The sequence below is a fragment of the Mirounga angustirostris genome, unplaced genomic scaffold (genome assembly GCF_029215605.1).
Source record: "Mirounga angustirostris isolate CCGP_5_RB_7025 unplaced genomic scaffold, mMirAng1.0.hap1 SCAF_4, whole genome shotgun sequence".
Lineage (NCBI taxonomy): Eukaryota > Metazoa > Chordata > Mammalia > Carnivora > Phocidae > Mirounga > Mirounga angustirostris.
In genome coordinates, this window is record NW_026991712.1 from 19,919,353 (window position 1) to 19,947,172 (window position 27,820).

The following is a 27,820-nucleotide window of genomic DNA, read 5'->3' on the forward strand; positions in this document are numbered from 1 at the left end:
CAGATTCTTTTTGTCTTTGGGGAGTTGTCTTCAGGGCACTTTGAGGCTCCCTGTGCTTTCAAAATATAATTTAAATATCACTGTTCTAAATTTTATGTGGTAATATTTACTGATTGGCAGTGTTTCATCTTTAAAAAATACTATAGCTCAGACTTCATTTTGCTCATCCATATTGTGCCTGTGTATTTTTTTATAAAACGTGTAATTACTAGCTTGGTTGCCAAATATTACTGCTCTTTATATACCCTTATGTACTTTTTCCATATCAAGTGCCTTACCTGTAGTAAGCACCCACTAGTATTTGGCGAATTAAAGTAGTATTTCAGGTAATATTCTTTTGTTGATGGTGTTGACATAGGCTAGATATTTTAAACTCTGCGAGTTATTTTGACAAGTATGGGAGGATAAATTCATGATATGCCTCTGAACTATGATTTCAGAACTTCCTGTTTGAGAAAGATGATCATGAATCTAACATTTAAAAAAACACTATTAAAAATCAGTTAAACAAATTAATTTTAAAATAAATTCATTTCTTAGTCACAAATTGATTCCAAGAAATGATGGCATTTATAGCCATAGTCAGGCTATAGGCCATGAAATGAAGAAATTTGATCTCATTCTTTTTTTCCACGTCACATAATCACAAATCAAAATCCCCCAAGTAAAATTTTCAGATGGAATTTCTTTGTGACAACTGTCTTCTTATCCTTGAGGATCTTTTAAGCAAGATTAATAAAGATTAGCTATTGTGAGAAAGTTGAAATACATTAAACATAATGAGAATGTTGTCAGTGTGATTAAAAAAATGAATACAGTAAAAGTTCAGGCAGTCTTGAATATTACATAGAGAAGAGAATCTATTTAATAAATGCTTTGTTTTTATTTTATAAACATATAAAATTGAAACAAATTAAAAAGAAAATTGTGTTTTCTTTCAGTGCGGATTCCCCTTTGCTGTGGATAAGGATAGACCCAGATATGTCAGTGCTGAGGAAAGTGGAGTTTGAGCAAGCTGATTTCATGTGGCAGTATCAGCTCCGCTATGAGAGAGATGTTGTTGCACAGCAGGAATCCATTCTGGCCTTGGAGAAGTTCCCTACACCAGCATCTCGCCTTGCACTCACTGACATACTAGAACAAGAGCAGTGTTTCTACCGAGTAAGAATGTCCGCTTGCTTCTGCCTCGCAAAGGTGAGATGATGCATAGTAGAAAGAAAACATGACTACCGCATATTTAAAAACAAAGACAAAAACAAAACCCAAAAAACTCTGAAAATGAATTAACATTTGCCATAGTCTTTAATTTTACTTGGTAGCTGGTCCCTTGAAAGCTTTTTTCCAAATGTGTTTAATAAGACTGATTTGAAAGAAAAATGTTTTGATCTGAAAATAGATAATGCATTAAAAGTTTGTAATTTTCAAACTGAAAGTCAGATTTTAAATTCAAAGAGGATTGTTCTCCATTTTATTGAATTGCCAAACCATACTGTTAAAGCATAAACTGTATTTGGCAAGAAATTCCTTAGTTTGAGTGACGTTTTACCTTATAGTATAGGAAATCAGTTCATCTTAACTATCCTGTTGTGATTATTTCATGTTGGTTTGGGTTTAGTAATCAGTATTAGTGATATATAACTTAAAATGATAGGTTCTATAACTTCACATGCAAGAGAAGTTAATTTATTAAGAAAACTAAATATTTTTCTTTAGATGCAAAAAAACTGAAGGTAGAGCAAATGAAAACCAGAAAAACGCAGACAAAAATTTGGCCAGAAATACTGGGTTCCAGGTATTTAAAAAACATCTTGATAATAGGTTCATTCCCATTTAGTGACTCCTCTGCCTTCCTCGCTGCTAAAATCCATTTGCCCAACATCTCCAAAGATTGTAATGGTTTAGATTCGTTTTGTCTTTAATGGTCACTATTGAATACTTGAATTCCTACATCCTACTCAGATATGTGAGGGATAGTATGGTATTCTCTGATAGATCATCTGCTAAGGATATAATTTTATTGCTTCTATAAAGATCTTTGTGATTCTCGCATGCTAAATTCTTAGCAGGTTCATGAAATTATAGACTTATTTAAAATTATAAATTCAGTCTTTTCAGACATAATTTCTGTATACGCTGAAAGTTTCAATAGCAAGATATGGTTTTTTTGTGAAGCATTCTTGCAGACTTAAAACATTAGCGCTGTATTTGGCTTATTTTTCAATTAGGGTAGATTTTAAAACCTTATTTAAAATCCATGGTGATGATTCTCTTTGATAATTTAAAGTGTTAGAATTATATTTTCCTAAATGGACAAAGACAAACTTACTCAGAAAAGAAGCCTTTTGCAAACATGTTTTCTTAAAACATAAAAGAATGCTCCAACTTAGAAATTATAGAAAATAATTATAAGTGTACATAAGAATTTGGGGAGGAGGTGAGTTAATTTTTTTTGGGAAATGGTAATAAAAGGCTAAAATGTATTAAATTTCTGAGAATTGAAATTGTTGAAAACAAATCCAGTTGTTTTAATACATTTTAAGAAGCTATTTTATTTATTTATTTAAAAGTATGTTTTCAGTGGTGATGGAAATTACTTCTGATTATTTGCAGATTGCGAATTCAATGGTGAGCACATGGACAGGACCACCAGCCATGAAGTCACTCTTTACTAGAATGTTTTGTTGCAAGACTTGTCCAAACATTGTGAAAACAAACAACTTTATGAGCTTTCAAAGCTATTTTCTACAGAAGGTGCAGTTTACTTTCTACTTTGTTACAATTGTTGTATGCCATTATCTGTGTATCTCAGTTTAACTTGGGGACTATTTAAATAGCAGGTGTGTTTACTTTTTTATAAAAGGTTTGTCTTTGTTCTATTTTTGGTTCTACAAGATGTTCCCCAGGGGTGCCTGGTGGCTCAGTTGGTCAGGTATCTGCCTTTGGCTCAGATCATGATCCCAGAGTCCCAGGATCAAGCCCCGAATCGGGGAGTCTGCTTCTCCCTCTGCTCAGCCTGCTCATGTGCGTGTTCTCTCTCTCTCTCTCTCAAGTAAATAAGTAAGATCTCTAAAAAAAAAAAGATGTTCCCCAAATTTTAATTGATTGTTCATTGAGTTTATGAGCTGTAAGTAACTCTCTATCAACATTTATACTAAACAGAAATGGATAATTTAACTTTTTGGTTGGTTACATGGGGGATGGAGATATGAGTGAGTTCTTCTGATGGCAGTCCTTCTAGAACGTGGACAGCCCTTCTGAGACAGACAAGTACAGTACCCATCTCTGGTTTCAGTCCTAGCTCTGCTCTCACTTGCAGTTTGCACGAGGACAAGCCTCTTAACCTTGTAAGCCTCAGTTTACTCAATTGTAAAATTTATCTTTTTAAAAATCAAATAGATCAAGTATGTAAAGTGTTTTTTACACTGTATCGTATAATAAGTTTTTTATAAATGATAATATAGAAAGTCACAGTGGTGTGATGGTGTCACTGTTTTAGTTAGGGATGTGGGAAAGGCAGGATTTTCAGCATTTGGGCAATTTGCCAGTCACTTGTAAAATGTTTTGAGTAATTTAATAATAATAATAATAATAATAATAATAATATAATAATAATAAAGGCAGGAGTGCCTGGGTGGCTCAGTTGGTTAAGCATCCACCTCTTGATTTTGGCTCAGCTTGTGATTTCACAGTCGTGAAATCCAGCCCTGTGTTGGCCTCTGTGCTGGGTGTGGAGCCTGCTTAAGATTCTCTCTCTCCCTCTTCCTCTGTTTCTCCTCCCTACACACACACACACACACACACACACACTCTCTCTCTCTCTCTCTCTCTCTCTATATATATATATAGATAGGTAAATATATCCCTCTGTAAAAAAAATAAAATATGTAATAAAGGCAGAGATCATATTAAGTAGATCAAACTAGAAAGAACAGTGAAGTTGAAGTAGAAAAAACTAACAAAGCCTATTTAATGATTTTGGTGTTGAAGAATATGAGAGAGACATGTCGAGGATAAAGCAGTGCTAAGAAAGGGACATTTTGGGTTTGTTTTGTATAAAGGAAGAAGAAACTTGAGGCATGTTTGGCACAGAGAAAGGAATCTGTGGAAAAGGAGAGATGAAATATTCAAGTGGGAGCAAGTAGATATAAAAAAAGAGAGGGCAGAGTAAATTCTGAAGATATTAGGAGTGGGTGGGACGCAGTTGGGAGGTTAATTTTAGGAAAGATAAGAACATTCCTTTTTCTGAGGCAGGTTGAAAGCAGATTGGAAGTGAGTGAAATGATAGATGTTGAGGGAAATGTTAGGTAAGGTGAGATTTATATATGATGGAGAAGTGAAAGATTACCCAGCAACATTGAGGCACCTGCTGAGAGTAGAAGTCATGATATAATTATAGTGAATTTCATCAGAACAGATTCAGGATGAGTCAGGTTTGGGGAAAACCAATTTTGATATAATCAAAGAAGTCTAGTGGCATCCTGTCATTTTAAAGAACTGAACATTCTCTAGTACTTGTTGCTCAGCTCTCTGTTGCCATTTCACTAATTCATGGTATGGAAACAAGTTAATGTCTACCCAGTATGTCCACTTCATTGTGCCATTGTGTGTCCATATACTTTAGATTGTGTTTCATATTGGGAGTTGTATCCCGTTAGTGAGGGGGATGAGATCAATTTGTAAGTTTTGGTTTGTTTTTTAAATAAAACAGTAGGCAGTATCAGAATGCAACACATCTTATAAGGTGTGGTATAAACACACTTTAGGTATACAGTGTTTGTGGTTTTGTTTTTTAGTTAGTGTATATGAAATTTGTGTGTGTGTGTAGATTGGGATGTAAATGTATTTCTTACTGTGGGTTGCGGTCAAAAAAGTTGGAAGATTATTGCTTGTATACCAGCTTCTTTTACATAATACTTCTAGTGCCAGAAAAGAGAGAAAAGATTACTCTCTAAGTCAAACTTGAGTCCCAAAGGGCAGAACAGGCATAGGAAGGTATTTCTGTGGAAAAGAGCCTTTCCTTCAGTTCTTACAGCATTAACACTGTCTCTTGTTACACTGTTGTAACACTAACTGTCCTATTGCTTCTGCTCCTTCGTGCTCCCTCCCTCCTTTTTGTTCTTCACTTTAGAAGTTACTGTTATTTTGAATCAGATGAGAGCATAGTCCAAATCTCCGTGGGTACTGAGGACTGTGATGACTTCATCTGTGGTTCTTTCTTGAGTTTCAGTAGCTTGGTCTTACTGGTAAAGGTTACCACTGTGTGAGCCAGGTTTCCGCTTCTTTAGGAAAGTTGCCTGTGAAAATCTGGAAGGGGGAAAGTTAGGCTGGATTTTAGATAAGTTACCATTTTTCTTTAGGTTGAGAGTGGGGTGGTACTGCAGAATCAGTGTCTCCCAGACTGATGATTGACCTCTTCCCTGTCTGTCAGATGCTTCCAGCCACTGGATCATTTAATCCTAAAAATGGTTTTGAGGAAACAAGGCTCTTAAGTAAGCAGCTAGCTAAAATAATCATCTTGGTAGTAGAGTAGGAGTTGAAGAGTAGTCTGTGTAGTGTTAAAACCCATTCCTTTTCCACTGTAAGACACAGACCTGGATTTATATAATTTTTATGACATCTACTTTACTCCACCAAATGAAGACAAAGGCACACAGGCTACAGACTGCTCTTCCCTTGGTTTGCTACTCTGTTCTTCTGTTACAATGTTTCACATGTTCCCAGTGAGAAGGGGTGGGAATTAGAGGGGTTAAACTCCATCTGGATACCTAGGTCAGTCCCGGAGTACCCCTTTTCTGCATATACTAAAATGAATTATAGTAACGAAGGAAGTTATTATATGCTTAAAAAAGTTTTTTGGTTTTTTTTTGTAGACTATGCCAGTTGCAATGGCTTTATTGAGAGATGTTCACAACCTTTGTCCCAAAGAAGTCTTAACATTCATTTTAGACTTAATCAAGTACAATGACAACAGAAAAAATAAGGTAAGATACTTTAACGAATATTATAAAACTACCTAGTGATACTTTGTTTTTAAAGAGAAATATTTAGACTGTGAAATCATTGTTGAGTCCATGGTACTTGAAATTTCTAGAGATAGAAATATACAAATACGATTTATTATAAGAACCAGTGGAAGACAACCCAAGATTAGTTTGTTTGTTTGTTTGTTTTTTTAAATTGTGTTTTAAATGTTCCTTATACCTGTAGTAATGTGGAAATAGTAGTGCATCAGATTTTGAGGAGCCAACTAAAACTTGTTTTGGTGAAGTCTGACAGCCCAATTTTTATTTTTTCTTATTTTTTATTTTACTATGTGTTGCACAGAAAACAGTTCCCTCTTGGGATAATTTGTTCATTAGTAAATTTAACCTTTTTTGTTTTTTACTGTAATGTATGTTTATTAATTAGCAAATAGCTATTGAGTGCTATGCTTCAAAAATCATTTCATCTTGTTATTCTAACAATCAGCAAATATTTTTGAGAATATATGCTATGCTAGGCAGTATACTGTGTTGTTGTTTTTTTTTTAATATTTTATTTATTTATTTAACAGAGAGAGAGAGATAGCGAGAGCAGGAACACAAGCAGAGGAGTGGGAGAGGGAGAAGCAGGCTTCCCGTGGAGCAGGGAGCCCGATGTGGGGCTCGATCCCAGGACCCTGGGATCATGACCTGAGCCAAAGGCAGATGCTTATTAACAACTGAGCCACCCAGGCGCCCCAAGGCAGTATACTGTGTTAAACAGAAAGAAGAGTTGGTAGATGGCATCTAGCATTTCGTTTACTCATTAAACATCTATTGAACAACTGCTGTATATCACAGTTTGATTCTGGACCCTCACAGATTCAACCTAATGGGGAAATCAGACAAGTAAACAGTTAAACAATCTTCCGTAGTGGAAATATGTATAGAGTTTTCTAGGGGAATTCAGAGAAAGTAGTGCCTTCCAAAGGGTATAGAGAGAAAAACTCAGGGAAGTTTTGTGTACAAGTGGTGACTTTCAAACTGTGTCATAAAGATGAATAGGATTTTCCAAGTGTTACTCCAGGAAGAAGGAACAGGACATACAAAGACACATGTATCTGGTATGGCGGATAAGTCAAAACCATGAACAGTTAATGAAACATCACAACAGTAAAAAAAAAGTGACAAGTATGTTTATTAAAAAATGTTGATTAATAATGAAAATCAGGACAACCAGTTTTTCCTCGGGTCAGTAGAGTAACATTCAAATGATTTAAGCTAAAAAGAGTCCTTAAAAAATTAGTACTTTAAAAGTACATTGTAATTGATAGACTTTTTCTTTCTGTTTTTGAATACTGTTAAAAATTTTTTTATAAGATTCTTTCCTTCTTAGTCTACTGGTTTGTTTTGACTTTCATTTATAGTATTCCTTTCTTACTCTACACATGAATTTCTTTTATTTGAAGATAAAAGGTTAGGATTTCAGATGATATCAATCAAGATTATATTCAGATAGAATGGGGAAATACTTTGTAAAATTGTTTATGTCAGTTTTCTTGTTTTGGGGGGAGTGCTTTTATAATTTAAATCATGGGAGCCCCAGTATAGTACTTTTACTTTCCAAAGTGATCTCACCTACCTTAATTTTAATTTCTTTAAACCTTACTTATTCTGTAGTTGACAAATGAAAACAAAACACAGCGGTTGAGAGTCTAAAATGACACAGGAAGTATAATCTGGGAATTGTGCTGTGAGCTCTTGCCGCCCATCTATGTGGTGATCTTTTTAGTACACCATGCTACTTTATATGATGCTATCATCCATATCATCATTTATGATTTTGTAAGGTGCATACTGACAGATTATTAAATTTTATACTTCATTATTTTTGCAGAACAACGTAAGACTCAACTTCTTGTAATTTTGAGAAGAAGGCTAATCAGGTGTTAGTGGCTATAAGATTAACATACTAATCTTGGAAGATATTAAGGATAGAATAAATACAAATAATAATAATAATAATAAAATAAGCTATTTTTTTGTGTGTTCCATGGCCTATACCAAAACATGCATAATCTAATATGATTCTCATCAGATGTCTGAGATAGATAGTGTTATCTCAGTTTCCCTATGAGGAGATAGAAGGTAATAAAGCTTTACCTTAGGGTAATAGGTCACATGTGGAAATGCCAAAAAGAAGTTGGGAATCAGTGCGAAATACTTAAAAAAATTTTCAACGTCTCATTAATTGGGCAGCGCATGAAATTCGGTACTCTGGATAAGTTAGTTTTCAAGAAGTCTAAAATTTAATCCCCTTTAAGCCTAGTTATTAGCTATTTTATATGATAATTTTTATGCATATATATGTATTCCTAATAAATCATATATGATTATGAAATTTCTGTTTTGTTAATTACAGTACACAGAACATGGGTTGAACTATTCCTGATTCCAAAGAATCACTGTTAAAAACATCAGCCAGCCTTTGCTGTAGTACACTGATATTGATGCCTTCAGAGTTTTTTTTGTTTTGTTTTTTTGTAGGAATTTTCACTATACTGAATAGCCTCTACCTTACATGTGTTCTGCAAATTATTTCTTCTTTCTTGTCTCTTATAACGTTGAGGTGATCAGATAATCTAGCTTGTTCAGTTAGGATTATAGTAGCTGTGAGAATTGGATGTGGTCTGAGGGATAAAGGTTAAATCTTTTGGTTTTCCTACTTCACCCACACCCCCATCTCATTTTTAATTTCTAAGTTCATTCTGTGATCTGAATACTTAGGTCAGAAATAGCAGTTAAGTAAATGGACTTTTGCTTTGTTGGCAAAGTAGAGGTAACAATGAAGCAATCAGAATATTTGAAGAAAACCTATAAACATAATTTGAATAATCTCTGAATGGAAAAGGTCTTTCTAAATTGGAAACCAGACTTAGAACCTGGAAAAGAAAAGGTTGATAAATGCTACAATGTTAAAACAAAATTAGCCTGACAAAAATCCATGATTGTTTTCTCTGGCTCCGGAGGGAAGGATTTAGTGACTAATTTTGCAATCATGAAAACAATTTGAAAACAAAACTTGGTCCATAGTGAACGTGTGTGGAGTATTTTTTCTTTGATTGTGTTTATTGTGTACCTTATTTTCTGCCCTGTATCTGAACTATAGGCATGTGTCAGCATTCTGTCGTTATAACTGTCAATGTGAGCTTCTGCCTCCACCGTGGAAGTCACAGGGGGCAGGTGCTTCCCCTCCATCCCCTGGCAGTTTGTGTTTCCATACCATATTCCCAACACTGATGATCAAATGAATTGCTCGAAGTTCAAATTCCCAGGCTAGAGGATCTGATTTGCTGAGTGTAAATCAAGCCACCCTAGGTTGCCTTTCAATAAATTGCTTCTCTGGGAATTGACTGGGATGTGGATTTAGAAATTGTTTTGTATTGTTGTCTCCTCTCTTTTCTCTGCTTTTCTTGCTAGATCTCCGGTTTGTATGTTATGTCTTCTACACCAGCCCTCTAGTTTCCTTTTCTTTTTACTTTGTCTTTCTTTTTGCTTAGAATTTCAGGAACTTTTTTCAGTTTTATATTCCAATTTAATTTTGATTCTCAATCTCTGCATATTTTTTTCTTTTTAAAATAAGTTACACAATTGGAAGGCATACCTTTGATTATTTCTCAGACTATGTTCATGATAGGTTTTGGATTTTCTTTCCCCTTACCAGTTTTCTTTTCCCTGCAAACTCTTTCCGACAGGTTGCTTTTTTCCTTTTGTTTGTTCTGGTCTTCCTTTTTTATGTTGATGGCTTCCTCAAATATCTGGGGATCCTTGGTTATAAATTTATATGTGAGTGTAGAGCTAAATAGCTGATTTCAAGCTCTGTGTTACCAGCAGGATTTGTGGCCTGTGGTCTTCCTTTGAGAGGAATCTAGGTAGGTTACTCTTACATGCTGTAAATACTAGTTGAGTAAACTAATGTATTACTAATTAGTAAGTCTCTCTCACTCTTTTTCCCAATGTATAACTACACAAAAGACATAGTTAAATAATCACCAGAGAACTTGCTTGTTTTCAGATAATTAATGTTTTGAAGTTATAAATATTTTATTAATTTTTGAACAGAAGTGTGAATTTTGTTTCTTGTGATTATTTTTGGCTTAGTTTTCAGATAACTATTATCGTGCTGAAATGATTGATGCCCTTGCCAACTCTGTTACGCCTGCAGTCAGTGTGAATAATGAAGTTCGAACTTTGGACAACTTAAATCCAGATGTACGACTCATTCTTGAAGAAATCACCAGGTTTTTGAATATGGAAAAACTTCTTCCAAGTTATAGACACACCATCACTGTCAGGTATGATAAAAATTACTTGCTTTTATAATTATAAGAGAAATTATTCTAATTATAGGAAATATAGTAAAGTAAAAGAAGATTAAAATCTTATATCATTGTACCATCACAGATATATTTTTACTGTTTTGGAGAATGGCCTTCTAAATTTTTTCCTCTTGTAACTAAATACATTTTTAATTATGTGATATATATCATATACATAAATTTTTGTATTCTGCTTATATCATAAACGCTTTCTCATGTCATTAGAAGTTCTTCATAAACATTTTTGATGTCTGTAAAATGTTTTTATCCCATTAGATATAGTATAAACATCTCCGCATTAAGCTTCTTACTTAGATGACTTCACTTTTATCAACTTGTTTGTATATGGCTATCTAAAACTTCTATTTCTTTAGGAGTTTGCTAAAAAATAATTGATCAAGTGGTTCAAATATCACCAGTTCTCACTTTCCATGTACATTATTGACTAAATTAGTGCAAAAAGTTAATGTTCTTAATGTTACAAAATTAAAAGATGATTCAGATCACATCAGTTTTTCAGTTTGCTGTTACAGATTGATTCCTAATGCCTGGGAAACAAGTTTGATTCAAAATATTTTTATAGAAATATTTAATGTAGGGGCGCCTGGATGGCTCAGTCATTAAGCATCTGCCTTCGGCTCAGGTCATGATCCCAGGGTTCTGAGATCAAACCCCATGTCGGGCTCCCTGCTCGGCAGGAAGCCTTCTTCTCCCTCACCCACTTCCCCTGCTTGTGTTCCTGCTTTCACTGTGTTTCTCTCTGTCAAATAAATAAAATCTTAAAAAAAAAAAAGAAAAGAAATATTTCACTGTAAATACTCTTTTTCCTAGTTGTTTGAGAGCCATACGAGTGCTTCAGAAGAATGGACATGTGCCAAGTGATCCAGCTCTTTTTAAATCTTATGCAGAGTATGGCCACTTTGTGGACATTAGGATAGCAGCTTTGGAAGCAGTTGTTGATTATACTAAAGGTAATGCTTTAGAAGCATATGCTCTTATCATTTTAGAAGGAAATGTTTACTAAATATTTAAGGCCATCTCAGTTATTGGGGTTTCCTATTGCAAACAAAGTAGAGATTTAAATTTTAAATTCTTCAGAAAGAATTTTGGTAAATGTAGAACTTGTATAAGAATAAGTGAGGGAAAAGAATAAAATTAGAAATAGGTATCTTTGGTCTTTCTAAGGAGTCAGTGTATTACTCCATAGCTTTAATTACATGTTATTAAAACTAGAAGAAGATTTTTGAAATTTCTAGCTGAGGACTCAAGAAAACATCTTGTACCTTTCAAAAATTTGTTTCTGAAAGTAAAGTGAGGTATATACACAGGAACCTCAGTAGGGGGGATTAGAAAAGGCTTCTTGACGTTGAAAAAAAGTAAGACCAAAAAATGGCTAAGAAAATGTTACATATTCAAAACATTTAAAGAAATACAGGGCAGAAAAAAACAGAGATGAAAATATTAAAAATCAGTCAAGAAGAATAAAGCAGGTAGAAGAAAAACAAAAAAGTAAAATGAAACTTTTTAAGCTAGAGTCTGATAAAATTAAAAATTTTAAGGTTAAGGAACCCAGTTATTATACAGGATAAAAGAATAATGTGGCCTGTGGCCTGTGACTTCTTCAGAATATGAAGAGTTCAAAAGACAGTGAAAAATGGCTAATGTAATGTTTAGGGAAAACTGCAATCCTACCTTCTCTTTTTTGCCAGGTTGTCACTCATGTAGCCTTAAAGATTTAGAAGTACATCTCCTATGTAACATTCTTTAAAATGGAATTCCCAAAGAATTTTCAGCTGACCTGGAAGTGAATCAAATAATAACTCAAGTTTGATGAAAGTATGAAATGAAAGACCTAGTGATGAGTGACTGTGCCTGTAAAAAAAAAACAAAAAACAAAAAGCTAAGCTTAAATATTTGTTAATAACATGGTTATAAAATTTAATGCAAACTTCAAAAATAATTCTTCTTTTAAAAAAGATTTGTTTATTTGAGAGAGGGAGCATGCACGTGCAGAGGTGGGGGGATGGGCAGAGGAAGAGAGCATCTTAAGCAGACTTCACCCTGAGCAGACTCCACACTGGGCAGGAACCCCATGCAGGCTCGTTCTCACGACCCTGAGACCGTGACCTGAGCCAAAACCAAGAGTCAGAGGCGTAACTGACAGCGCCACCCAGGCGCCTCTCAAAAATAATTCTTCATAATATACAGGGGTGCCTGAGTGGCTCAGTTGGTTGAGTGTGTGACTTCAGCTCAGGTCGTGATCACAGGGACCTGGGGATCAAGGCCCAGATCAGGCTCCTCGCTCAGCAGGGAGACTGCTTCCACTCTCCTTCTCCCTTTGTCCCTCCCCCGTTCATGCTCTGTCTCTCTCTCAAATAAGTAAAATCTTTAAAAAAATAATACGCAAATATAAGAAATAAATAATTTAATTTGCATAGAGAATTTCAGATTATTGTGCCAAAATATGGGAAGAGTGAAGAAGTTAGAGTATTTTATACTTCTGACTATGGAAATAGGAAGGAGTGAGGGAAGTTCTTTAATAGATACTGGTTAATTTTTACATATTAGGGGAAATTACTCAAATCTTTATCATTTTTTTAGTAAATTTCAATAGAAGTATGTGTGTGTATAGTCAGAAATTATAGAAGGTAAGAACAAAATAGTGTGTATATTATATATGTTGGGCTAAGTTTAGAAAGGATTGTCATTTGTTCTTTTTATTGAGGGTAACAATAATTCTTTCTCTTAAGAAATGGCGGTGAAAATAGTGATTTTTTTTTTTAATAGATTTTTTTGTCAAGTAAAAAAATGTAGTCTATCAGTCTCCTGTTTTGTTTTGACAGTTTACCAATTTGTGAAATCTAGATGTCCAAATTTGTGAAATCTAGATTTACCAAATATGTCAGTATTCTCAACCTTCTTTCCCAAGATACATGAATGATGATTACTGTCACATAAATACTAAGATTTCATGAATTAGTGTTACCTGAAATGAAATAGAATGCTAATATTATGATTTCCAAAAGAATGCTAAGTTAATAAGTATAATTGAGAGGTGCTTCAGTATTATCCATAATTCTAGATTAGAAAGTGAAAAAATGGAAGATATCAGAAATAAAATTCTGATAATAAAGCTTTTCAAATCATAGAAGCATAACTTGTTGAAAAGGTGACTGGAAATTGCTAATGAGTGATTTTATCCAGATCATTTATATTTATAGCACTATATTATGTTATGTTGAAAAGTTAAGACTGTTCTTTAGTCTTAAAGTGAAAGAAACCACTTGGGTAAAAACATTATTTCATATTGTATACTCTAATATAGTTGAGATACCAGTGGGTATCAGATTTTCCTATTAATTTGATTTAAGCATCTAGAACACAATTTTATTTAAATATATTTTGTCTATTTAGAGTTACTCATCTCTAATTTAGGGCTCTTAATAAATTACAATTTCCTTTATGTTCTATTTGTCATTGACTTGAGCATTACTGAAAAATAGGCACTTGGTCCTGTTTTATGTTTTGGCTATATACAGCACAATACCAGTGAAGTTTACAAAGTGGCCTAGTCCATAAAAAATGTAAGAAGTTGTCTACAGTCTTCAACTCTGATTTGAGATACAGCTAAGACATAGCCCTAAATATTAAGTGTAAATCTTTCCTTGTCACTCATTATTTCATCTGTTATAGTTAAAAACAAATATATTTCTTTATTTTCAGTGGACAGGAGTTATGAAGAACTGCAATGGCTACTTAATATGATTCAGAATGACCCTGTACCCTATGTAAGGTTAGTTTTTGTGCTAAATTTTGATTTTGCAAGTCCTAAAGTAAACTGAATAAGTTGGGAAGATTATACATGGAACAAGTTTTTATTATTTTTAAAAATAGAGGAATATGTTATGCATTTATTAATGTCCTTTTTAAGGTGCTTTTTAAAAAATGGAGTATGCCTGGGTGGCTCAGTTGGTTAAGCGTCTGCCTTGGGCTCAGGTCATGATCTCAGTGTCCTGGGATGGAGCCAGCACATCAGGCTCCCTGCTCAGCAGGGAGTCTGCTTCTCCCTCTCCCTCTGCCCTGCCGCCCAGGTTCTGCATGTGTGCATGTGTGCATGCGCGCTCTCTATCTCTCTCTCAAATAAATAAATTCTTTTTTTTTTTTTTTTAAAGATTTTATTTATTTATTTGACAGAGAGAGACACAGCGAGAGAGGGAATACAGCAGGGGGAGTGGGAGAGGGAGAAGCAGGCTTCCTGCCGAGCAGGGAGCCCGATGCGGGGCTCGATCCCAGGACCTGGAATCATGACCTGAGCCGAAGGCAGATGCTTAACGACTGAGCCACCCAGGCACCCCTCAAATAAAAAAATTCTTTAAAAAAATTGCGTATACCTTTGGAAAGACATTTTAAAAAATACATTGTTAATAAGCAAAGTTTATTCCCTGAAATTTTATGTACGACTTCTATTGTAATTTAAACAGTTTGTAGTGTACATGGGCCATCTCTTATATATCCAGATTTATAATATCTGTATTGATTGATTCAGTCTATTTTAAAAGTCATTGAGAGAAATGTCTTGGTGTATCCCATTTGTTCCTTTCTATCTCCTATAAAATCTCATTTTTAATCCATAGACTTAGGATTTAAAAAGTATAATGTAAGATTTAAAATTTAGAAAATAAGCGAAAATAGAAGAAAATCCCAGTCCTGACTTAGTAACAGTTTTCATTTTTGTATTTCTTCTAGTCTTCATTTCCTTCATTTCTGTTGCTTTCTTTTGCAAAGTAGGATATTCATAGTGTATTTGAATAGGATTAAATATTTGACCTTTTCTGTCTTCCTTTCTTTGTATATATGAGACACTTAAATTTTTGTTCATTTGTTTTAAGATTATGAATTCATAAAATAAAATTTGAATTGTGGGAAGTAACTTATAGTTATGCCCACTAGAAACAAGAACATAAACCTAGAGATGTTAATTGTCTTACTCAACTTGACACATAAGTTGACAGATAGTTCTTTTCTTCTGAAAAGACATACAGGCAAACTGCTCTCTAACCTTACTGAAATGCATCTGGACATGAGAAGTCCACATAAGAGACTGAAGACATTGTCTTTGACCAACGGTAGTTGTTCAGATTGATTGTAGCAGTGAGTTCTTGGTTAAGCGACCTTATTATTTCAGTGTTTTATGTCTATCTGTCTTTCAACTCTAACCATTTCAGTGTTTGTTTTTTTCTTTTTAATCTTTATTTTTTTTAAAGATTTTATTTAATTGAGAGAGAGCGAGAGAGAGAGCATGAGCAGGGTGAGGGGTAGAGGGAGAGGGGCAAGCAGACACCCTGCTGAGCAGGGAGCCCGATGTGGGGCTCGATCACAGGACCCTGAGATCATGACCTGCGCCGAAGGTAGACACTTACCTAAGATTGAGCCACCCAGGCACCCCCATTTCAGTGTTTTAAATGATGCCTGTTATATGCATATCTTTGTATAAAGTTTTGCTGTTATTATTTCATAAGTTCCTGATCTGTGATCTAGATTGTATTTTAAATAATTTTTCTTTGTGATTGATGTGTACTAAAGGTAGGGTTAACGTGGACAAAAATCTCATAATCATCAGATAAAAGAGGATAGGCAGGAAACCACCTTCATCTCTTACCTGACCGAGTTCATGCATTTGGAAGTTTATAAGATCCTACTGATAGCAAGTAGGAACAGAAATTATAAATACAGTATAAACAAAGTGTATCATGTATTCATTTATATTTTCAGTTCACAACATCAGAACTAACGTTAAGGCGTGTATTTCTGAGATCACGGAACTGTGTTTTGAAGACCATTTTAGCAGATTGTAGTACTATATAATATTTGAAGTTTCTATATTTCTGAATTACATACTATACAGTCTAAATGATTTTTTTGAAATTCTGTTATGGAACTATTAATAACATTCAAATTTCAAGAGCACTGTTACTTATAATTGAACTGAAAATCTATTTAAAGATATAGTTCATGATTATATTTGACACTTTTTTTTTATGTGTGATAAATTTTACTGTTTTAATAATTTTTCTTATGAAGTGTCCCATTGCCCTTCTTACTTGCTGAGCTGTCATCAGATTGCCATATGAATAATTTATTGATTTTTTTACCCTCTTTTTTTTTTAATTTTTTATTATGTTAATCCCCATACATTACATCATTAGTTTTAGATGAAGTGTTCCATGATTCATTGTTTGTGCATAACACCCAGTGCTTCATGCAGAATGTGCCCTCCTCAATACCCATCACCAGGCTAACCCATCCTCCCACCCCCCCTCCCCTCTAGAACCCTCAGTTTGTTTTTCAGATCCATCGTCTCTCATGGTTCGTCTACCCCTCCGATTTCCCCCCTTCATTCTTCCCCTCTTACTACCTTCTTCTTCTTTTTTTTTTTTTTCTTAACATATATTGCATTATTTGTTTCAGAGGTACAGATCTGAGATTCAACAGTCTTGGCACAATTCACAGCGCTTACCAGAGCACATACCCTCCCCAGTGTCTATCACCCAGTCACCCCATCCCTCCCACCCGACACTTTTCTTCTTAATTGATGTGATTCATTTATATCATCAGTAGGGAACCTCTTAGTCTGTACTTAATATCATCCAGCCCATAGGTCTGTTCATAGTTAAAAAAATTCAGCATGTCTTTAAAAATCTTTAATGTTAATTGTCAAGAAGTGTTACCACATAACAGTTAATGTACGTACGTGCATATTTCTTAGTATCTTGGCACATCTGTCCATATTTTTGTGTTTCTTCTTTGCTTGAATAGGAGCTCTGTCCTTTTCTCTTTGTTCCCATCATTACTCTTTCTCCCTTTTTCTTTTCTTTCTTCCTTTTAGGTATAATTGACATACAACATTATGTTAGTTTTAGGTATACAACACAATGATTCAATATTAGCATATATTGAGAAATTGTCACCACAGTAAGTTCAGTTAACATCCTCTCCATACATAGTTATACACTTTTTTTCTTGTGATGAGAACTTTTAAGATCTACTCTCTTAATAACTATCAAAAATGCAGCACAGTATTAACTATTGTCACCATGTTGTACATCACATCCCTATGACTTATAGTTTTGTACTCTTTGACCTGCTTCATTCATTTTGCCCCCCCTTTTCCCTGCAACCACCAATCTGTTCTATTACTTTTTCTTAAACTCATTAAGTAACTACAATACAGATCTGCCATATTCCACTTTATTGATTGGATAGAATTCGTAGTCTTTAAGATGTGTAAACATTGGTATATGTCTTAAAATCAGTGGCATTACTCTCTCCTACCCCAGACACAAGCATTTTATTTTTATGGTCCTTGGTTGATCTTTAAACTCCTAATGATGAAATGGTCTTCAATAAGAACTAAATTTTTTTTTAAAGACTTATTTATTTATTTGAGAGAGAGAGACAAAGAGAGAGAGAGTGAAGGGGAGGGGCAGAGGGAGAGAATCACCAAGCAGACTCCCTGCTGAGTGTGGAGACTGACGACTGATGCAGGGCTCGATGTCCCGACCCATGAGATCATGACCTGAGCTGAAATCAAGAGTTGGACACTCAACCAACTGAGCCACCCAGGTGCCCCAATAAGACTTAAAATTTAAAAATATATGTGGATTTTCTTTTTCTTTCTCTCTTTTCTTTCTGTGTTTATTATTATATATATCAGAATTACTGATTTTGGTAGAGTTAGATAAAGCTCTGAAGAATTTTAGGGTGAAACCTTAAAGTCTGGAGGAAAAAAAACCCAAATTACCTGTAATTATTCCTTGATGCTTTAGAGCTAAACTTGAAAATTGTTTCTGCAAGGATGCTTCCTTGATTCCCTATACTGGATCATGTCCCTGAAGTCATAATTGTCCATAAAAATCCTACAGTTCTTCCTATACTTAAGTAAAGAAATACCTCCTATATATAAGTATTAATTTTATAGCTGGAACTATTAGATTATCTTTGTCTCCCCCGTGGGAATATAAGTTCCAAAAAGATAGGGACCATGTTTCCTTTTGTCAATGTCTGGAATATAGCATAGTGCCTTATATATAGTTGGTTCAATACATGTGAAATGAGTGATAAGATGCAGTTTTTTCCTTTTTCCTCTAATCATATGTATGGCTTTTTTTCTAATCATATGTATGTTTAACTTCTTTCATATGTTAAAGAGAAATGATTTTATCTCTATGTTGACAACTGTATACAGAAAAAAGCTTTAAGGTGTTTATTTTGAAATGTTGGGGAAGTTCTCAGTCTTTCATGTTGGCTTGATGTTTTAAATATAGTAATAGGGTTGTCCACTTTATTTGTGTAGTTTTCTCTCAATAGAAGATTTTCAGATTATAGATTGGTTCTTCATTAAGGTATCTTGAGAATTTAAACTAAATAAATGCACTTTAATTAACCTGTATAATCACCTGACCGATTACTAACGCTTTTTTTCATCAAGTTTGCTGTTCATTTTAAATGTCTGTTAAGATAAATAATCTAAAAAAAAGGATGGGGCGCTGGGTGACTCCATTGGTTAAGTGACTGCCTTTGGCTCAGGTCATGATCCCAGAGTCCCATTGGGCTCCGGCTCAACGGGGAGCCTGCTTCTCCCTCTGACCCTCTCCCCTCTCATGCTGTTTCTCTCTCTCTCTCTCAAATAAATGAATTTTAAAAAAAGGAAAAAAATCTAGGTGCATAGTTTTTAAATAAATAATTAAATCTAGGTGTTTTATTTTTGAACTAAAATGAAATTTACATTTTTGAAAATTATAGTTTCCTTTCAGTTGGCATAACTTCTTTCTTTTCCTTTTTTTCAAGATTTTATTTAAATTCAAGTTAGTTAACATATAGTGTAGTATTGGTTTCAGGGGTAGAATTTAGTGATTCATCACTGGGCATGACATTTTAAAATACTCATATAAATTTGGAAAAATGCAAAATTACATTAAGAAGAAAACTTAAATAGCCTATAATTATTTTAACCAGAAACACTTAACATTTTGGATTATTGCTTTCCAGTCATTTCTACCCCTGACTATACTTTTTATATTGATAGGAAGAACTATTAATTATATTCTTTAAAATGGATAGGATTGTTTTAGGGGCGCCTGGGTGGCTCAGTCGTTAAGTGTCTGCCTTCGGCTCGGGTCATGATCCTAGGGTCCTGGGATCGAGCCCCACATTGGGCTCTCTGCTCAGTGGGAAGCCTTCTTCTCCCTCTCCCACTCCCCCTGCTTGTGTTCCTCTCTCGCTGTGTCTCTCTCTGTCAGATAAATAAATAAAATCTTAAAAAAATAAATAAAATAAAATGGATAGGGTTGTTTTAAAGATGACATGGAATTATATTTTGGTTTTGGAATGAAGCATACATATGATCGCAGTGTATCCGTCCCTCAAGAGACACACAGACATCCTGTGCTTTTTCTCATGACAGATTTTGAGCATGTTTTTGGTTTTGGTTTGAGTTTCTTATTGATAAGTGATGGACAGTAGATTGGACTTGCCCACTAAGAAAATTTTCAACTGTTTAGGGAAATAATGTGATGCAGCAGCAAACCTATAAACCTATGACTTTCTCAGGATTTGCTTTAGGTCTGTTCCAGTTGTCTGAAGCATATGCTTATTCTGAATTTTTATGTTTAATCTTTGTAAAATTAAGCATGAGATTCTCATTGTTTTCCCTTAAACTTCATCTCCTCCGAGTATCACTTTGGGTGTTTAGTCATTTATAAGTATTTCTTTGTAAAATCCTTTCTTCTATCATCTAAACTTTAGAGAAAAACAAAACTTTTGAAGCAATGTTTAATTTGATAGTAGTAATACATGTACTGATCACTATTGCTCTTTCAGTGATCATGTCAAAGATATCCTCAGTTTCACTCTTTACAATTCATTGGCACACCTAACACTTTGGTATTTGGGGTAACTGGGAAAGCAGCCGAATAGAAACTTAAGTTTTCTAATTAATGCAGACTTAAAGTATAACAACATTAACCTGCTCTAAAGAACAAACTTGTCCATATTTTTAAAGATTGTTTACCTGTAATAATGATCTATTCTTACAGATAGATTTTGAGGTCCTTAAGGACAGGAATTGTGTTTGTTTATAAAGTTACGAAAATATGCATATGAAATATCCATGAAGAGACGTATCCCCTTTCATAATCCCTATGTGTAAATTGCATCTGTAACTCCATTTCACTTTTTGTTCTCATAGCTTTTCAGTAGTCTTCTATACGGTCTTAAAATATCAAAGCACAAGAGGATATTAAAGTAAGAGCACATCTTTCAGTTTTACAGACATAAAATTGAAGCCAAAAGGGGTTAAGTATCTTAATCTGCAACCTAGTAGTTCCACTTTCTTCCCATGTCTTTTTCAAGTATAAATCCAGTCTGATGCCTTACCACCAACAATTAAATATAAAAACTGCCTTGGGTCCACCTTTCAGGTTTTGCTAATCTCATTTGTAATTACAACTGAAGTTTCTCCTCCAGTTGTATCCAAGCATTCCATTACTGTGTGGTCTTGAATCTCTTAAGCCTGGGCCTGGCTCTTATCCCTGCACTCAATGTTAGGCTACTGCCATAGCTTCCTTGCTTTTCCTTTTCTTTTTCTATCCTCTTTCTCTTGGCGTTTCCTACTCATAGCGTTGGACATTTTCGTTTTCAGATTTTGTTTTGGTCACACTGCCCTATTTTTAGAAGACTCCAGAAGTGTTCAGCTGGCCTCTCACAGGGGATAACTCCCAGTAGCGGACTTTAACTGTTACTCAACACGAGGATACTTTGACTGATTAACTCCTCTAAACTTCAGCTCATTTTGAGGAAACCTTTTTTTTTGGTCTCCGTATTTTAAAAGCTTCTGCACATTTCCATGCTTTACAAAGATACTATAATAATGAAGTTTATATTCATTTTATTATCTCAGGGTAGACTTGTTCTTCATCCATATGTAATTTTTTTTTTTTGCCCCATTTTAAGATTTTTGTATTTACTGACCAGTCTTTCTTTAAAAATTTTTCTAAGGAGAATAAAATGTTCATTTTAGAAATGGAATGAGAAAGGTTGGTTAGGAATACATGAAGTCAGGTTTTAAAGGACCTCCTTATACACTAAGGTAATTTTAGAAAAGAACAAACCCACCAGAACCTTTCTAGTGAAAAAACAATAGTAAATATTTAGGATGTGTAAAATAATGTCTTTTGAAGTTAAACTTAAACACAAAAATAAATCTAAGAAGAGATGATAAAATAGGAAGGAGATACTATAGATAATTTTCAAATGTTTTTATTTCATGGTCAGCGGAAGTTTTTTCTTTATCTTTCAGACATAAGATTCTAAACATGTTGACGAAGAACCCACCATTTACTAAGAACATGGAGTCTCCGTTATGCAATGAAGCCTTGGTAGATCAACTTTGGAAACTTATGAATTCTGGTAAGAATTTAAAAAAAAATTTATTATTGGAGTATTTTCATTTTGCAGCAAGTTTTCAGTACTTAAAGAACTATGGTTAATATTTTATCTTTTTTTTTTTTTTTTAAAGAAGGATACTTATCACATCTGCCTTCACAGTGGTGAGTGTGGTGACATTGACTAAGGATATATTCACTCACTTTGCCTCACAAGGTGGTTGAGGAAACAAAAATATTAATTTATGTGGAAGTATCCCACATGTCTAAAGAGCTATAAATATAGAGCTGCAAACTATTGTTATTTTTATTTCAGAAGATTATAAGGAGTTGAAAAATATGTCTTCTCACCTGTTTTCCCTTGCTGCCTAGTGGCCTTTCCCAGGGGTAGCCAGTTTCCTGTGGATCCTTTCAGGAGTGGTATATGTTGTTACTGTTCTGCACAGTGGATACCATGGTATCTCATTCACAGTTTGAATTCACTGTATTTGGATGAGGTCAAGAGGCAGGATAGCCCAGTGCTCCTTTGTATAGGCTCTGGAACCAGGTGGATGAGGGTCAGGTCCCAGCTGAATAATTTATGAGGTGTGACCTCTCTAAGCCTGTGTATCTCCTGATGATACCTGCCTCTGCAAACTGAAAATTCAGTGAGTTACTATCTGTAAAGCACAGTATCTAGTTCATATGAAGTGCCCAAAATGTTAAACTAACAGAGTAATGATATCGTTTCGCTTCTCATGTGCTTGAGCTATTTGTAGTTCCTTTTTGGTAGGTCATTCATATTCTTTGCCATTTTTATTTAATTGAATTTTTGGTCTTTTCCAGTTGACTTGTAAATGTTTAAAGAAAATTTGCCTTATGTATCTGATGTGTTGAAATTATAATACTGGTTTGGGTTTAAAATTCAATTAAAAGGTAAATTTATTTTACTTAAAGATAAACTGTGCTGGGTAGATGGTGAGAGAGCAGTTGCTATTCATTCCAATATGTATGTTACTTTATCTGCTGTCTAGAATATTAGAAAATAACTTGTTTATTTAGACAATAACTAAACAATTCAGAAAATGTTTGTTTCATTGGTGGCCACTTCACTAAGTCATAACTAAATACCAAGTTCTGATTCTTTTTAAAAAATTTTTTAAAAATTATTTTATTTACTAGCATTGTGATGTTAAGTAATTGTATAACTCTGTCCCTCAGTTTCATAATCATAGTGTAACACACCAAGTAAAAGCACCATAGCAGGTATCAAATTGAAATACAGTAGTATGGCTCTTGCCCTCAAAGTATTCAGAAAACACAGAAACCGGTTTCTACTGATAAAGCTAAATTATTTTTCTAATGGTTTCCCTAATCCCTAGAAGAATGATTGCTGCTGTTTACATAATGTTTTATATTTTGCTACTTGTGGTACCTTGAAGGATGTTATGATTACTGTCATTTAGATCCGGGGGATGAATACGCAAGTTCAGGAACTTGTAAAGGATCATTTAATAGTTAGTATGTGGCACAAACTGTGTTGAATATATTCTTAACAAGAATGCATGATTCCATGACTGGGATGGATTATAACTTCCAGGAAAGCATAATGAATTACAAAGAATCTCTTATCACCTTCTAGGGAAGATTTCTTGAACAAAATAAATATGTGTTTAAGATTAATGGAACAATTTCTATGAGACATTTGAAACCCATTGGAAAGTTGTGGTTATATAAATTCAAGCTCTGATTGATGTTTTAGTATTTAATTTTGATAGTGTTCAGTATAAAGTACAGTTGTTGCTTTGATTTGGAATTCCCTGTGGCAGTTCTCTAAACAAAACAGATCTGTAGTTGTAAACAATTTATTGCTCAGCTCTTCAGAGTTATAAATAAATGGGAGGAATATGAAGTGTGGGAGTGGCATGAATAGTTGGGAATAGTTTTTTGTTTTGTTTTGTTTTTAATGTTTTCAGAGGACATTGGACATTAAGGGAAATTGGTTAGAGGATTGCTCATTTCTCTTCCACTCCTGAACTTTTGGGATACATGAATGAATCTGATTCAAGAAATACCTTTTTTTTTTTTGTTTAAATTTTTTTTTTTTTAGGTTTTATTTTTAAGTAATCTTTAAACCCAGTGTAAGGCTCGAACTTACAACCCCAAGATCAAGAGTCATATGCTCCACCAGCTGAGTCAGCCAGGCTCCCCATAATTTTTAAAGTTTCTTTTTATAAAATGGTAATGTCAATATAATCGTGTTACAGAGTTTTATCTGAACCAAAATAGAAAATATTATATAATTTTATTACATTCCCCACTATTAACATTTAAGTATATTTGGCCTTTGGGGGAAAGAATTGTATGTACATAGTTGTAGTTGAAATGAAGGTATTAAAACAGCATTTTATCATGATAATTTTTTCACATTACTATATATCTTCTTGTGATTGTTTTTAAGAAAAAAAAAAAAAGAAATGGTAATGAGAATTCGCTTATAACAAAAGGAACTAGAATATCATCTAAGTCCCTAAATCCTACTGAACTCTGTCTGCCCCTCACTCCCTATTGGGACTCCTTGGTCATCTGGTCATTTGAGATAAACATTGTCTTTTTTTTTTTTTTTTAAGATTATTTATTTATTTATTTATTTGACAGAGAGAGAGAGAGAGAGCACAAGCAAGTGGAGTAGCAGGTAGAGGGAGAGGGAGAAGCAGGCTCCCTGCTGAGCAAGGAGCCCGATGCAGGGCTTGATCCCAGGACCCTGAGATCATGACCTGAGCCGAAGGCAGTTGCTTAACCAACAGAGCCACCCAGGCGCCCCTGAGATAAACATTATCTTGATTTACATATGGAGAACAAATAAACTGTGGACAATAGGGATTTAATTATATTCATTTATTTCTGTTCTATTCCCAAGTGGATTTGAGATGTGTTGACTTTGCATAGTTACAAAGTTTGTTGAACCCATTTCAAATAGTATAGAGAGACAGTATCATAGCAGTTAAGGAAAGATCATTTCAGAAGGTGGTCATCAGGTGCTTTTGAAGAATCAGTTTGCTTAGCTGGTTTTAGAAACTTCTCAATAAGAGAGTAATTGTGGTAGGATACATAACATTAGGATTTCAAAAATTGAAATTAATTTGAGAGTAAGACCAATGAGCTAATTATATGAAATTATATTCATGTTCTTTTGAAATTCATATATCAGTAATGAATATTAATAATACTCTTTTTAGAAATATACTAGGGGTATTTAGAGCTGAGAGGTAAAGAAACTAGGGGCTCTTGGAAACTGAGTCATCCTAATGGCTATATACCAGAAGGAGGGTTCCCAGACTTCTACCGTTGAGATCCTAGGACTGCCTGGTCTCTGCTCTCTGCCTGGTGTGTGGTAGCTCCGCTCACCTTTTAAGTTCTGGGTTGCTACTCTGCTATCATCCCAGCTGTTTTTGTTTTGAAAACACATATATACACAGCTATATATGTATGTACATATACATACAGATATTAGATATCTTACCCCATTCCTTAATTTTCCCACATAACTTTTACTCCCCAACATTTTGTTTTTAAAATTTTCAAAGCTTAGAAAAATTTTTAGAACAGTACAGTGAATGACCATGTATTTTCATCTTGGTTCACTAGTTGTTAACTTTTTACCATATGTACTTTCTTTCTTTTCCCTCTCTTTCTTTGTGTATACATACCTATTTTTTTTTCCTGAATTGTTTGAAAGTAAATTGTATCATGGTACTTTTCCCAAAATACTTTATTCCTAAGAATAAGGACATCCTCCTACATATCCTCAATATCGTTAACATGCCCTACTCCAGTATATATCTCATAACCATATTTCCTCAGTTGTCCGCCAAAATGTTGTTGTAGTTCCCATATAGCCTTTAAAGAATAATGCTCCTCAGAAAGAATAAACATTTTTAAAGAGAAACTGCTTTCACATCATATGGTCTTTGTCCCTAGGTGTGTAAGAATCTTAAATAAATAGGTTTATTTTTAATCACATTGTTCATGGTCAGTTCTTTTTAAAGCTTCAAGTATTCATTTATTCACCATTTATTTCTTGAGCACCTCCAATATACCACTATACTATGTTTTGTGTATATAAGAATTTAATACAAATAGATAGTTGCTGAAATAAATAAAAGAGCACAGTACTCTAGAAACCTGAAGAATAGAACCATGAACCCTGCCTGGAGTGGCAGAATGTTTGTGCTATGGTGACATTTGAGCTAGCTCTTAAGGAATGGAAGAGTTTGCCCAGGAGAAAGACATTTTAGGTAAGAGAATTATATGAAAAAGCCTCAAGTTTTGAAAGGGTGTTTGACAAATAGTGTTATCTGGAAAAATAGATCAGGAGTTTGCATTTTATCCTGTATACAATGAGGAACAGGTGGAGTTACGACCTGGCTCTCTTCTATTAGCTGTATATATATTTTTTCCACACTGAAAGAAATGATTTTCCTTTCCCAAAGAAAAATATTTAAAAATTCAGAACATATGAGAATCCTACCTTTTATAGCTTTATGTAAGATACTGGATTATAGACCAACATGACAATAATTTTAAAAAAATACATTTAAAAATTAAGAACTTAGGACTTGGAGTTTATTATTGGTGCTTTGCATTTTATTTAAAACGTAAGTACTTTCTCAAGTCTTACCTGATTAACAGTGTTTTTTCATTTCTCAAGATAGAGGCCTGCATTGAAGAGATTGTATATCATTATGAAAGAAATCTTAGCCATTACTCCCAAGTTGCTCTTCAGTGTTTGGCAGTTACTGTAAGGATGACAGGAAAACATTTATGGAATTGCTCAGGACATTAATGGCTGTTTACATCATACTTTTTAGTATTTGGAAGCGTACAATTATACTCTAGGGGTTAGAATGAAAGAAAACTAATTCAGCTTGATGGAATTTGTCACATATCAGAGTAAGAAAATAGACAACTTTGATATTAACATCAGAAGATTTCAAAGTTCTGGCCTTCTGGTTTACTCCCCCCGAACGCTCCTTTTTAGGAAGAAAAATGGTCAAGAAAATGAAAACATATTAATACATTTTTTTGTAGGAAATTACATACATGTATACACACTGGATATGAGTGAAATGTTTGTACTTAGTGTAATACGCATGGAGAGATCAGGACAGAACTGCCCTGTGGCAGTTCTTATTTGCCTGACTCAACTCTGTTCAGATTTCCAAGCTTCTTTCATCAATAAGAAATGCTGGGTTTGTTGAAAAATGTCCTGGAAACAGTGGTTTTCAAAGGGACCTCTCTTCTTAGCAGTTTTTTGGCTTGATCAGCTTTAGTAGCAATTACTTCAAAAAATGAAGAGATCTTTTTAGTATCAAATTTGCTATTTGGGGGGTTTGTCTTTAGATACTTTGTGATTTGAGTAGAGAACATCAGAACTGGGTTTCCTACTTTCTTCATGAATGTTGCTCTTCTGTTCCAAGTAAGCAAGGTGGGTCCCAAAGTATAACTGCTAGTGAGACAGGATGGACAGCATTTGACCTGAGAGGAGTGAATAAGGTCTGTTTTATTTTTCATATATTATGAGCATTCCTTGCCACTTAGGTGATTGGGGCCATTTAAGCTAGAAGAGGGTCTTCAAAATGCTGTAACTGAGGGTAGAAATCAGGAGCTGTTTCAGGGCCTCTCATTAATGGAATTGATTGATTTGAAATAATAGAATTTTTGACCTGAGGGGATCTTAAGCATCATCTCAGATCCGTGTTCTCATTTTAGGGCCCAGGCACCTGACTTGCCCAAAATCACAGAGCTAACTGGTAATTTAGCAGAAGTATTTTCCCCACTATGCCATTCAACTTAATTGCACTGTCAGTAATGACAACCGTTTTAAGATTTTGTTCCATGATTTTGAAATGTAGTGGAGCTTCGATTTTTTTTTTTTCTTTTGTAATTTTGTAGGAAATACTGCTCTTCATTTTTTAGCTCCTTCTTAAATCAGCCATACATTTCTTTGAGGGAAGACATACTATCAATAATTTCCCTCAGGAACAAAATAGTATTAATT

The 27,820-nt window shown here is 34.2% G+C and overlaps 1 protein-coding gene across 6 annotated transcripts in view; it reads left to right on the forward strand.

Annotated features, from left to right (window-relative positions):
- Positions 1-27,820, forward strand: part of TAF2 (TATA-box binding protein associated factor 2) — an 83,674-nt gene that overhangs the window by 36,466 nt on the left and 19,388 nt on the right. For 5 of the 6 annotated variants that reach the window (XM_054512479.2, XM_054512480.2, XM_054512481.2 and 2 more), the window contains 7 exons: positions 942-1,194; positions 2,611-2,751; positions 5,871-5,981; positions 10,122-10,315; positions 11,171-11,310; positions 14,063-14,132; positions 21,696-21,805. In XM_054512479.2, coding sequence (XP_054368454.1) covers positions 942-1,194; positions 2,611-2,751; positions 5,871-5,981; positions 10,122-10,315; positions 11,171-11,310; positions 14,063-14,132; positions 21,696-21,805 — 1,019 coding nt within the window. The remainder of the gene's footprint in view (positions 1-941; positions 1,195-2,610; positions 2,752-5,870; positions 5,982-10,121; positions 10,316-11,170; positions 11,311-14,062; positions 14,133-21,695; positions 21,806-27,820) is intronic. The other variant, XM_064587957.1, reaches the window with a different exon arrangement.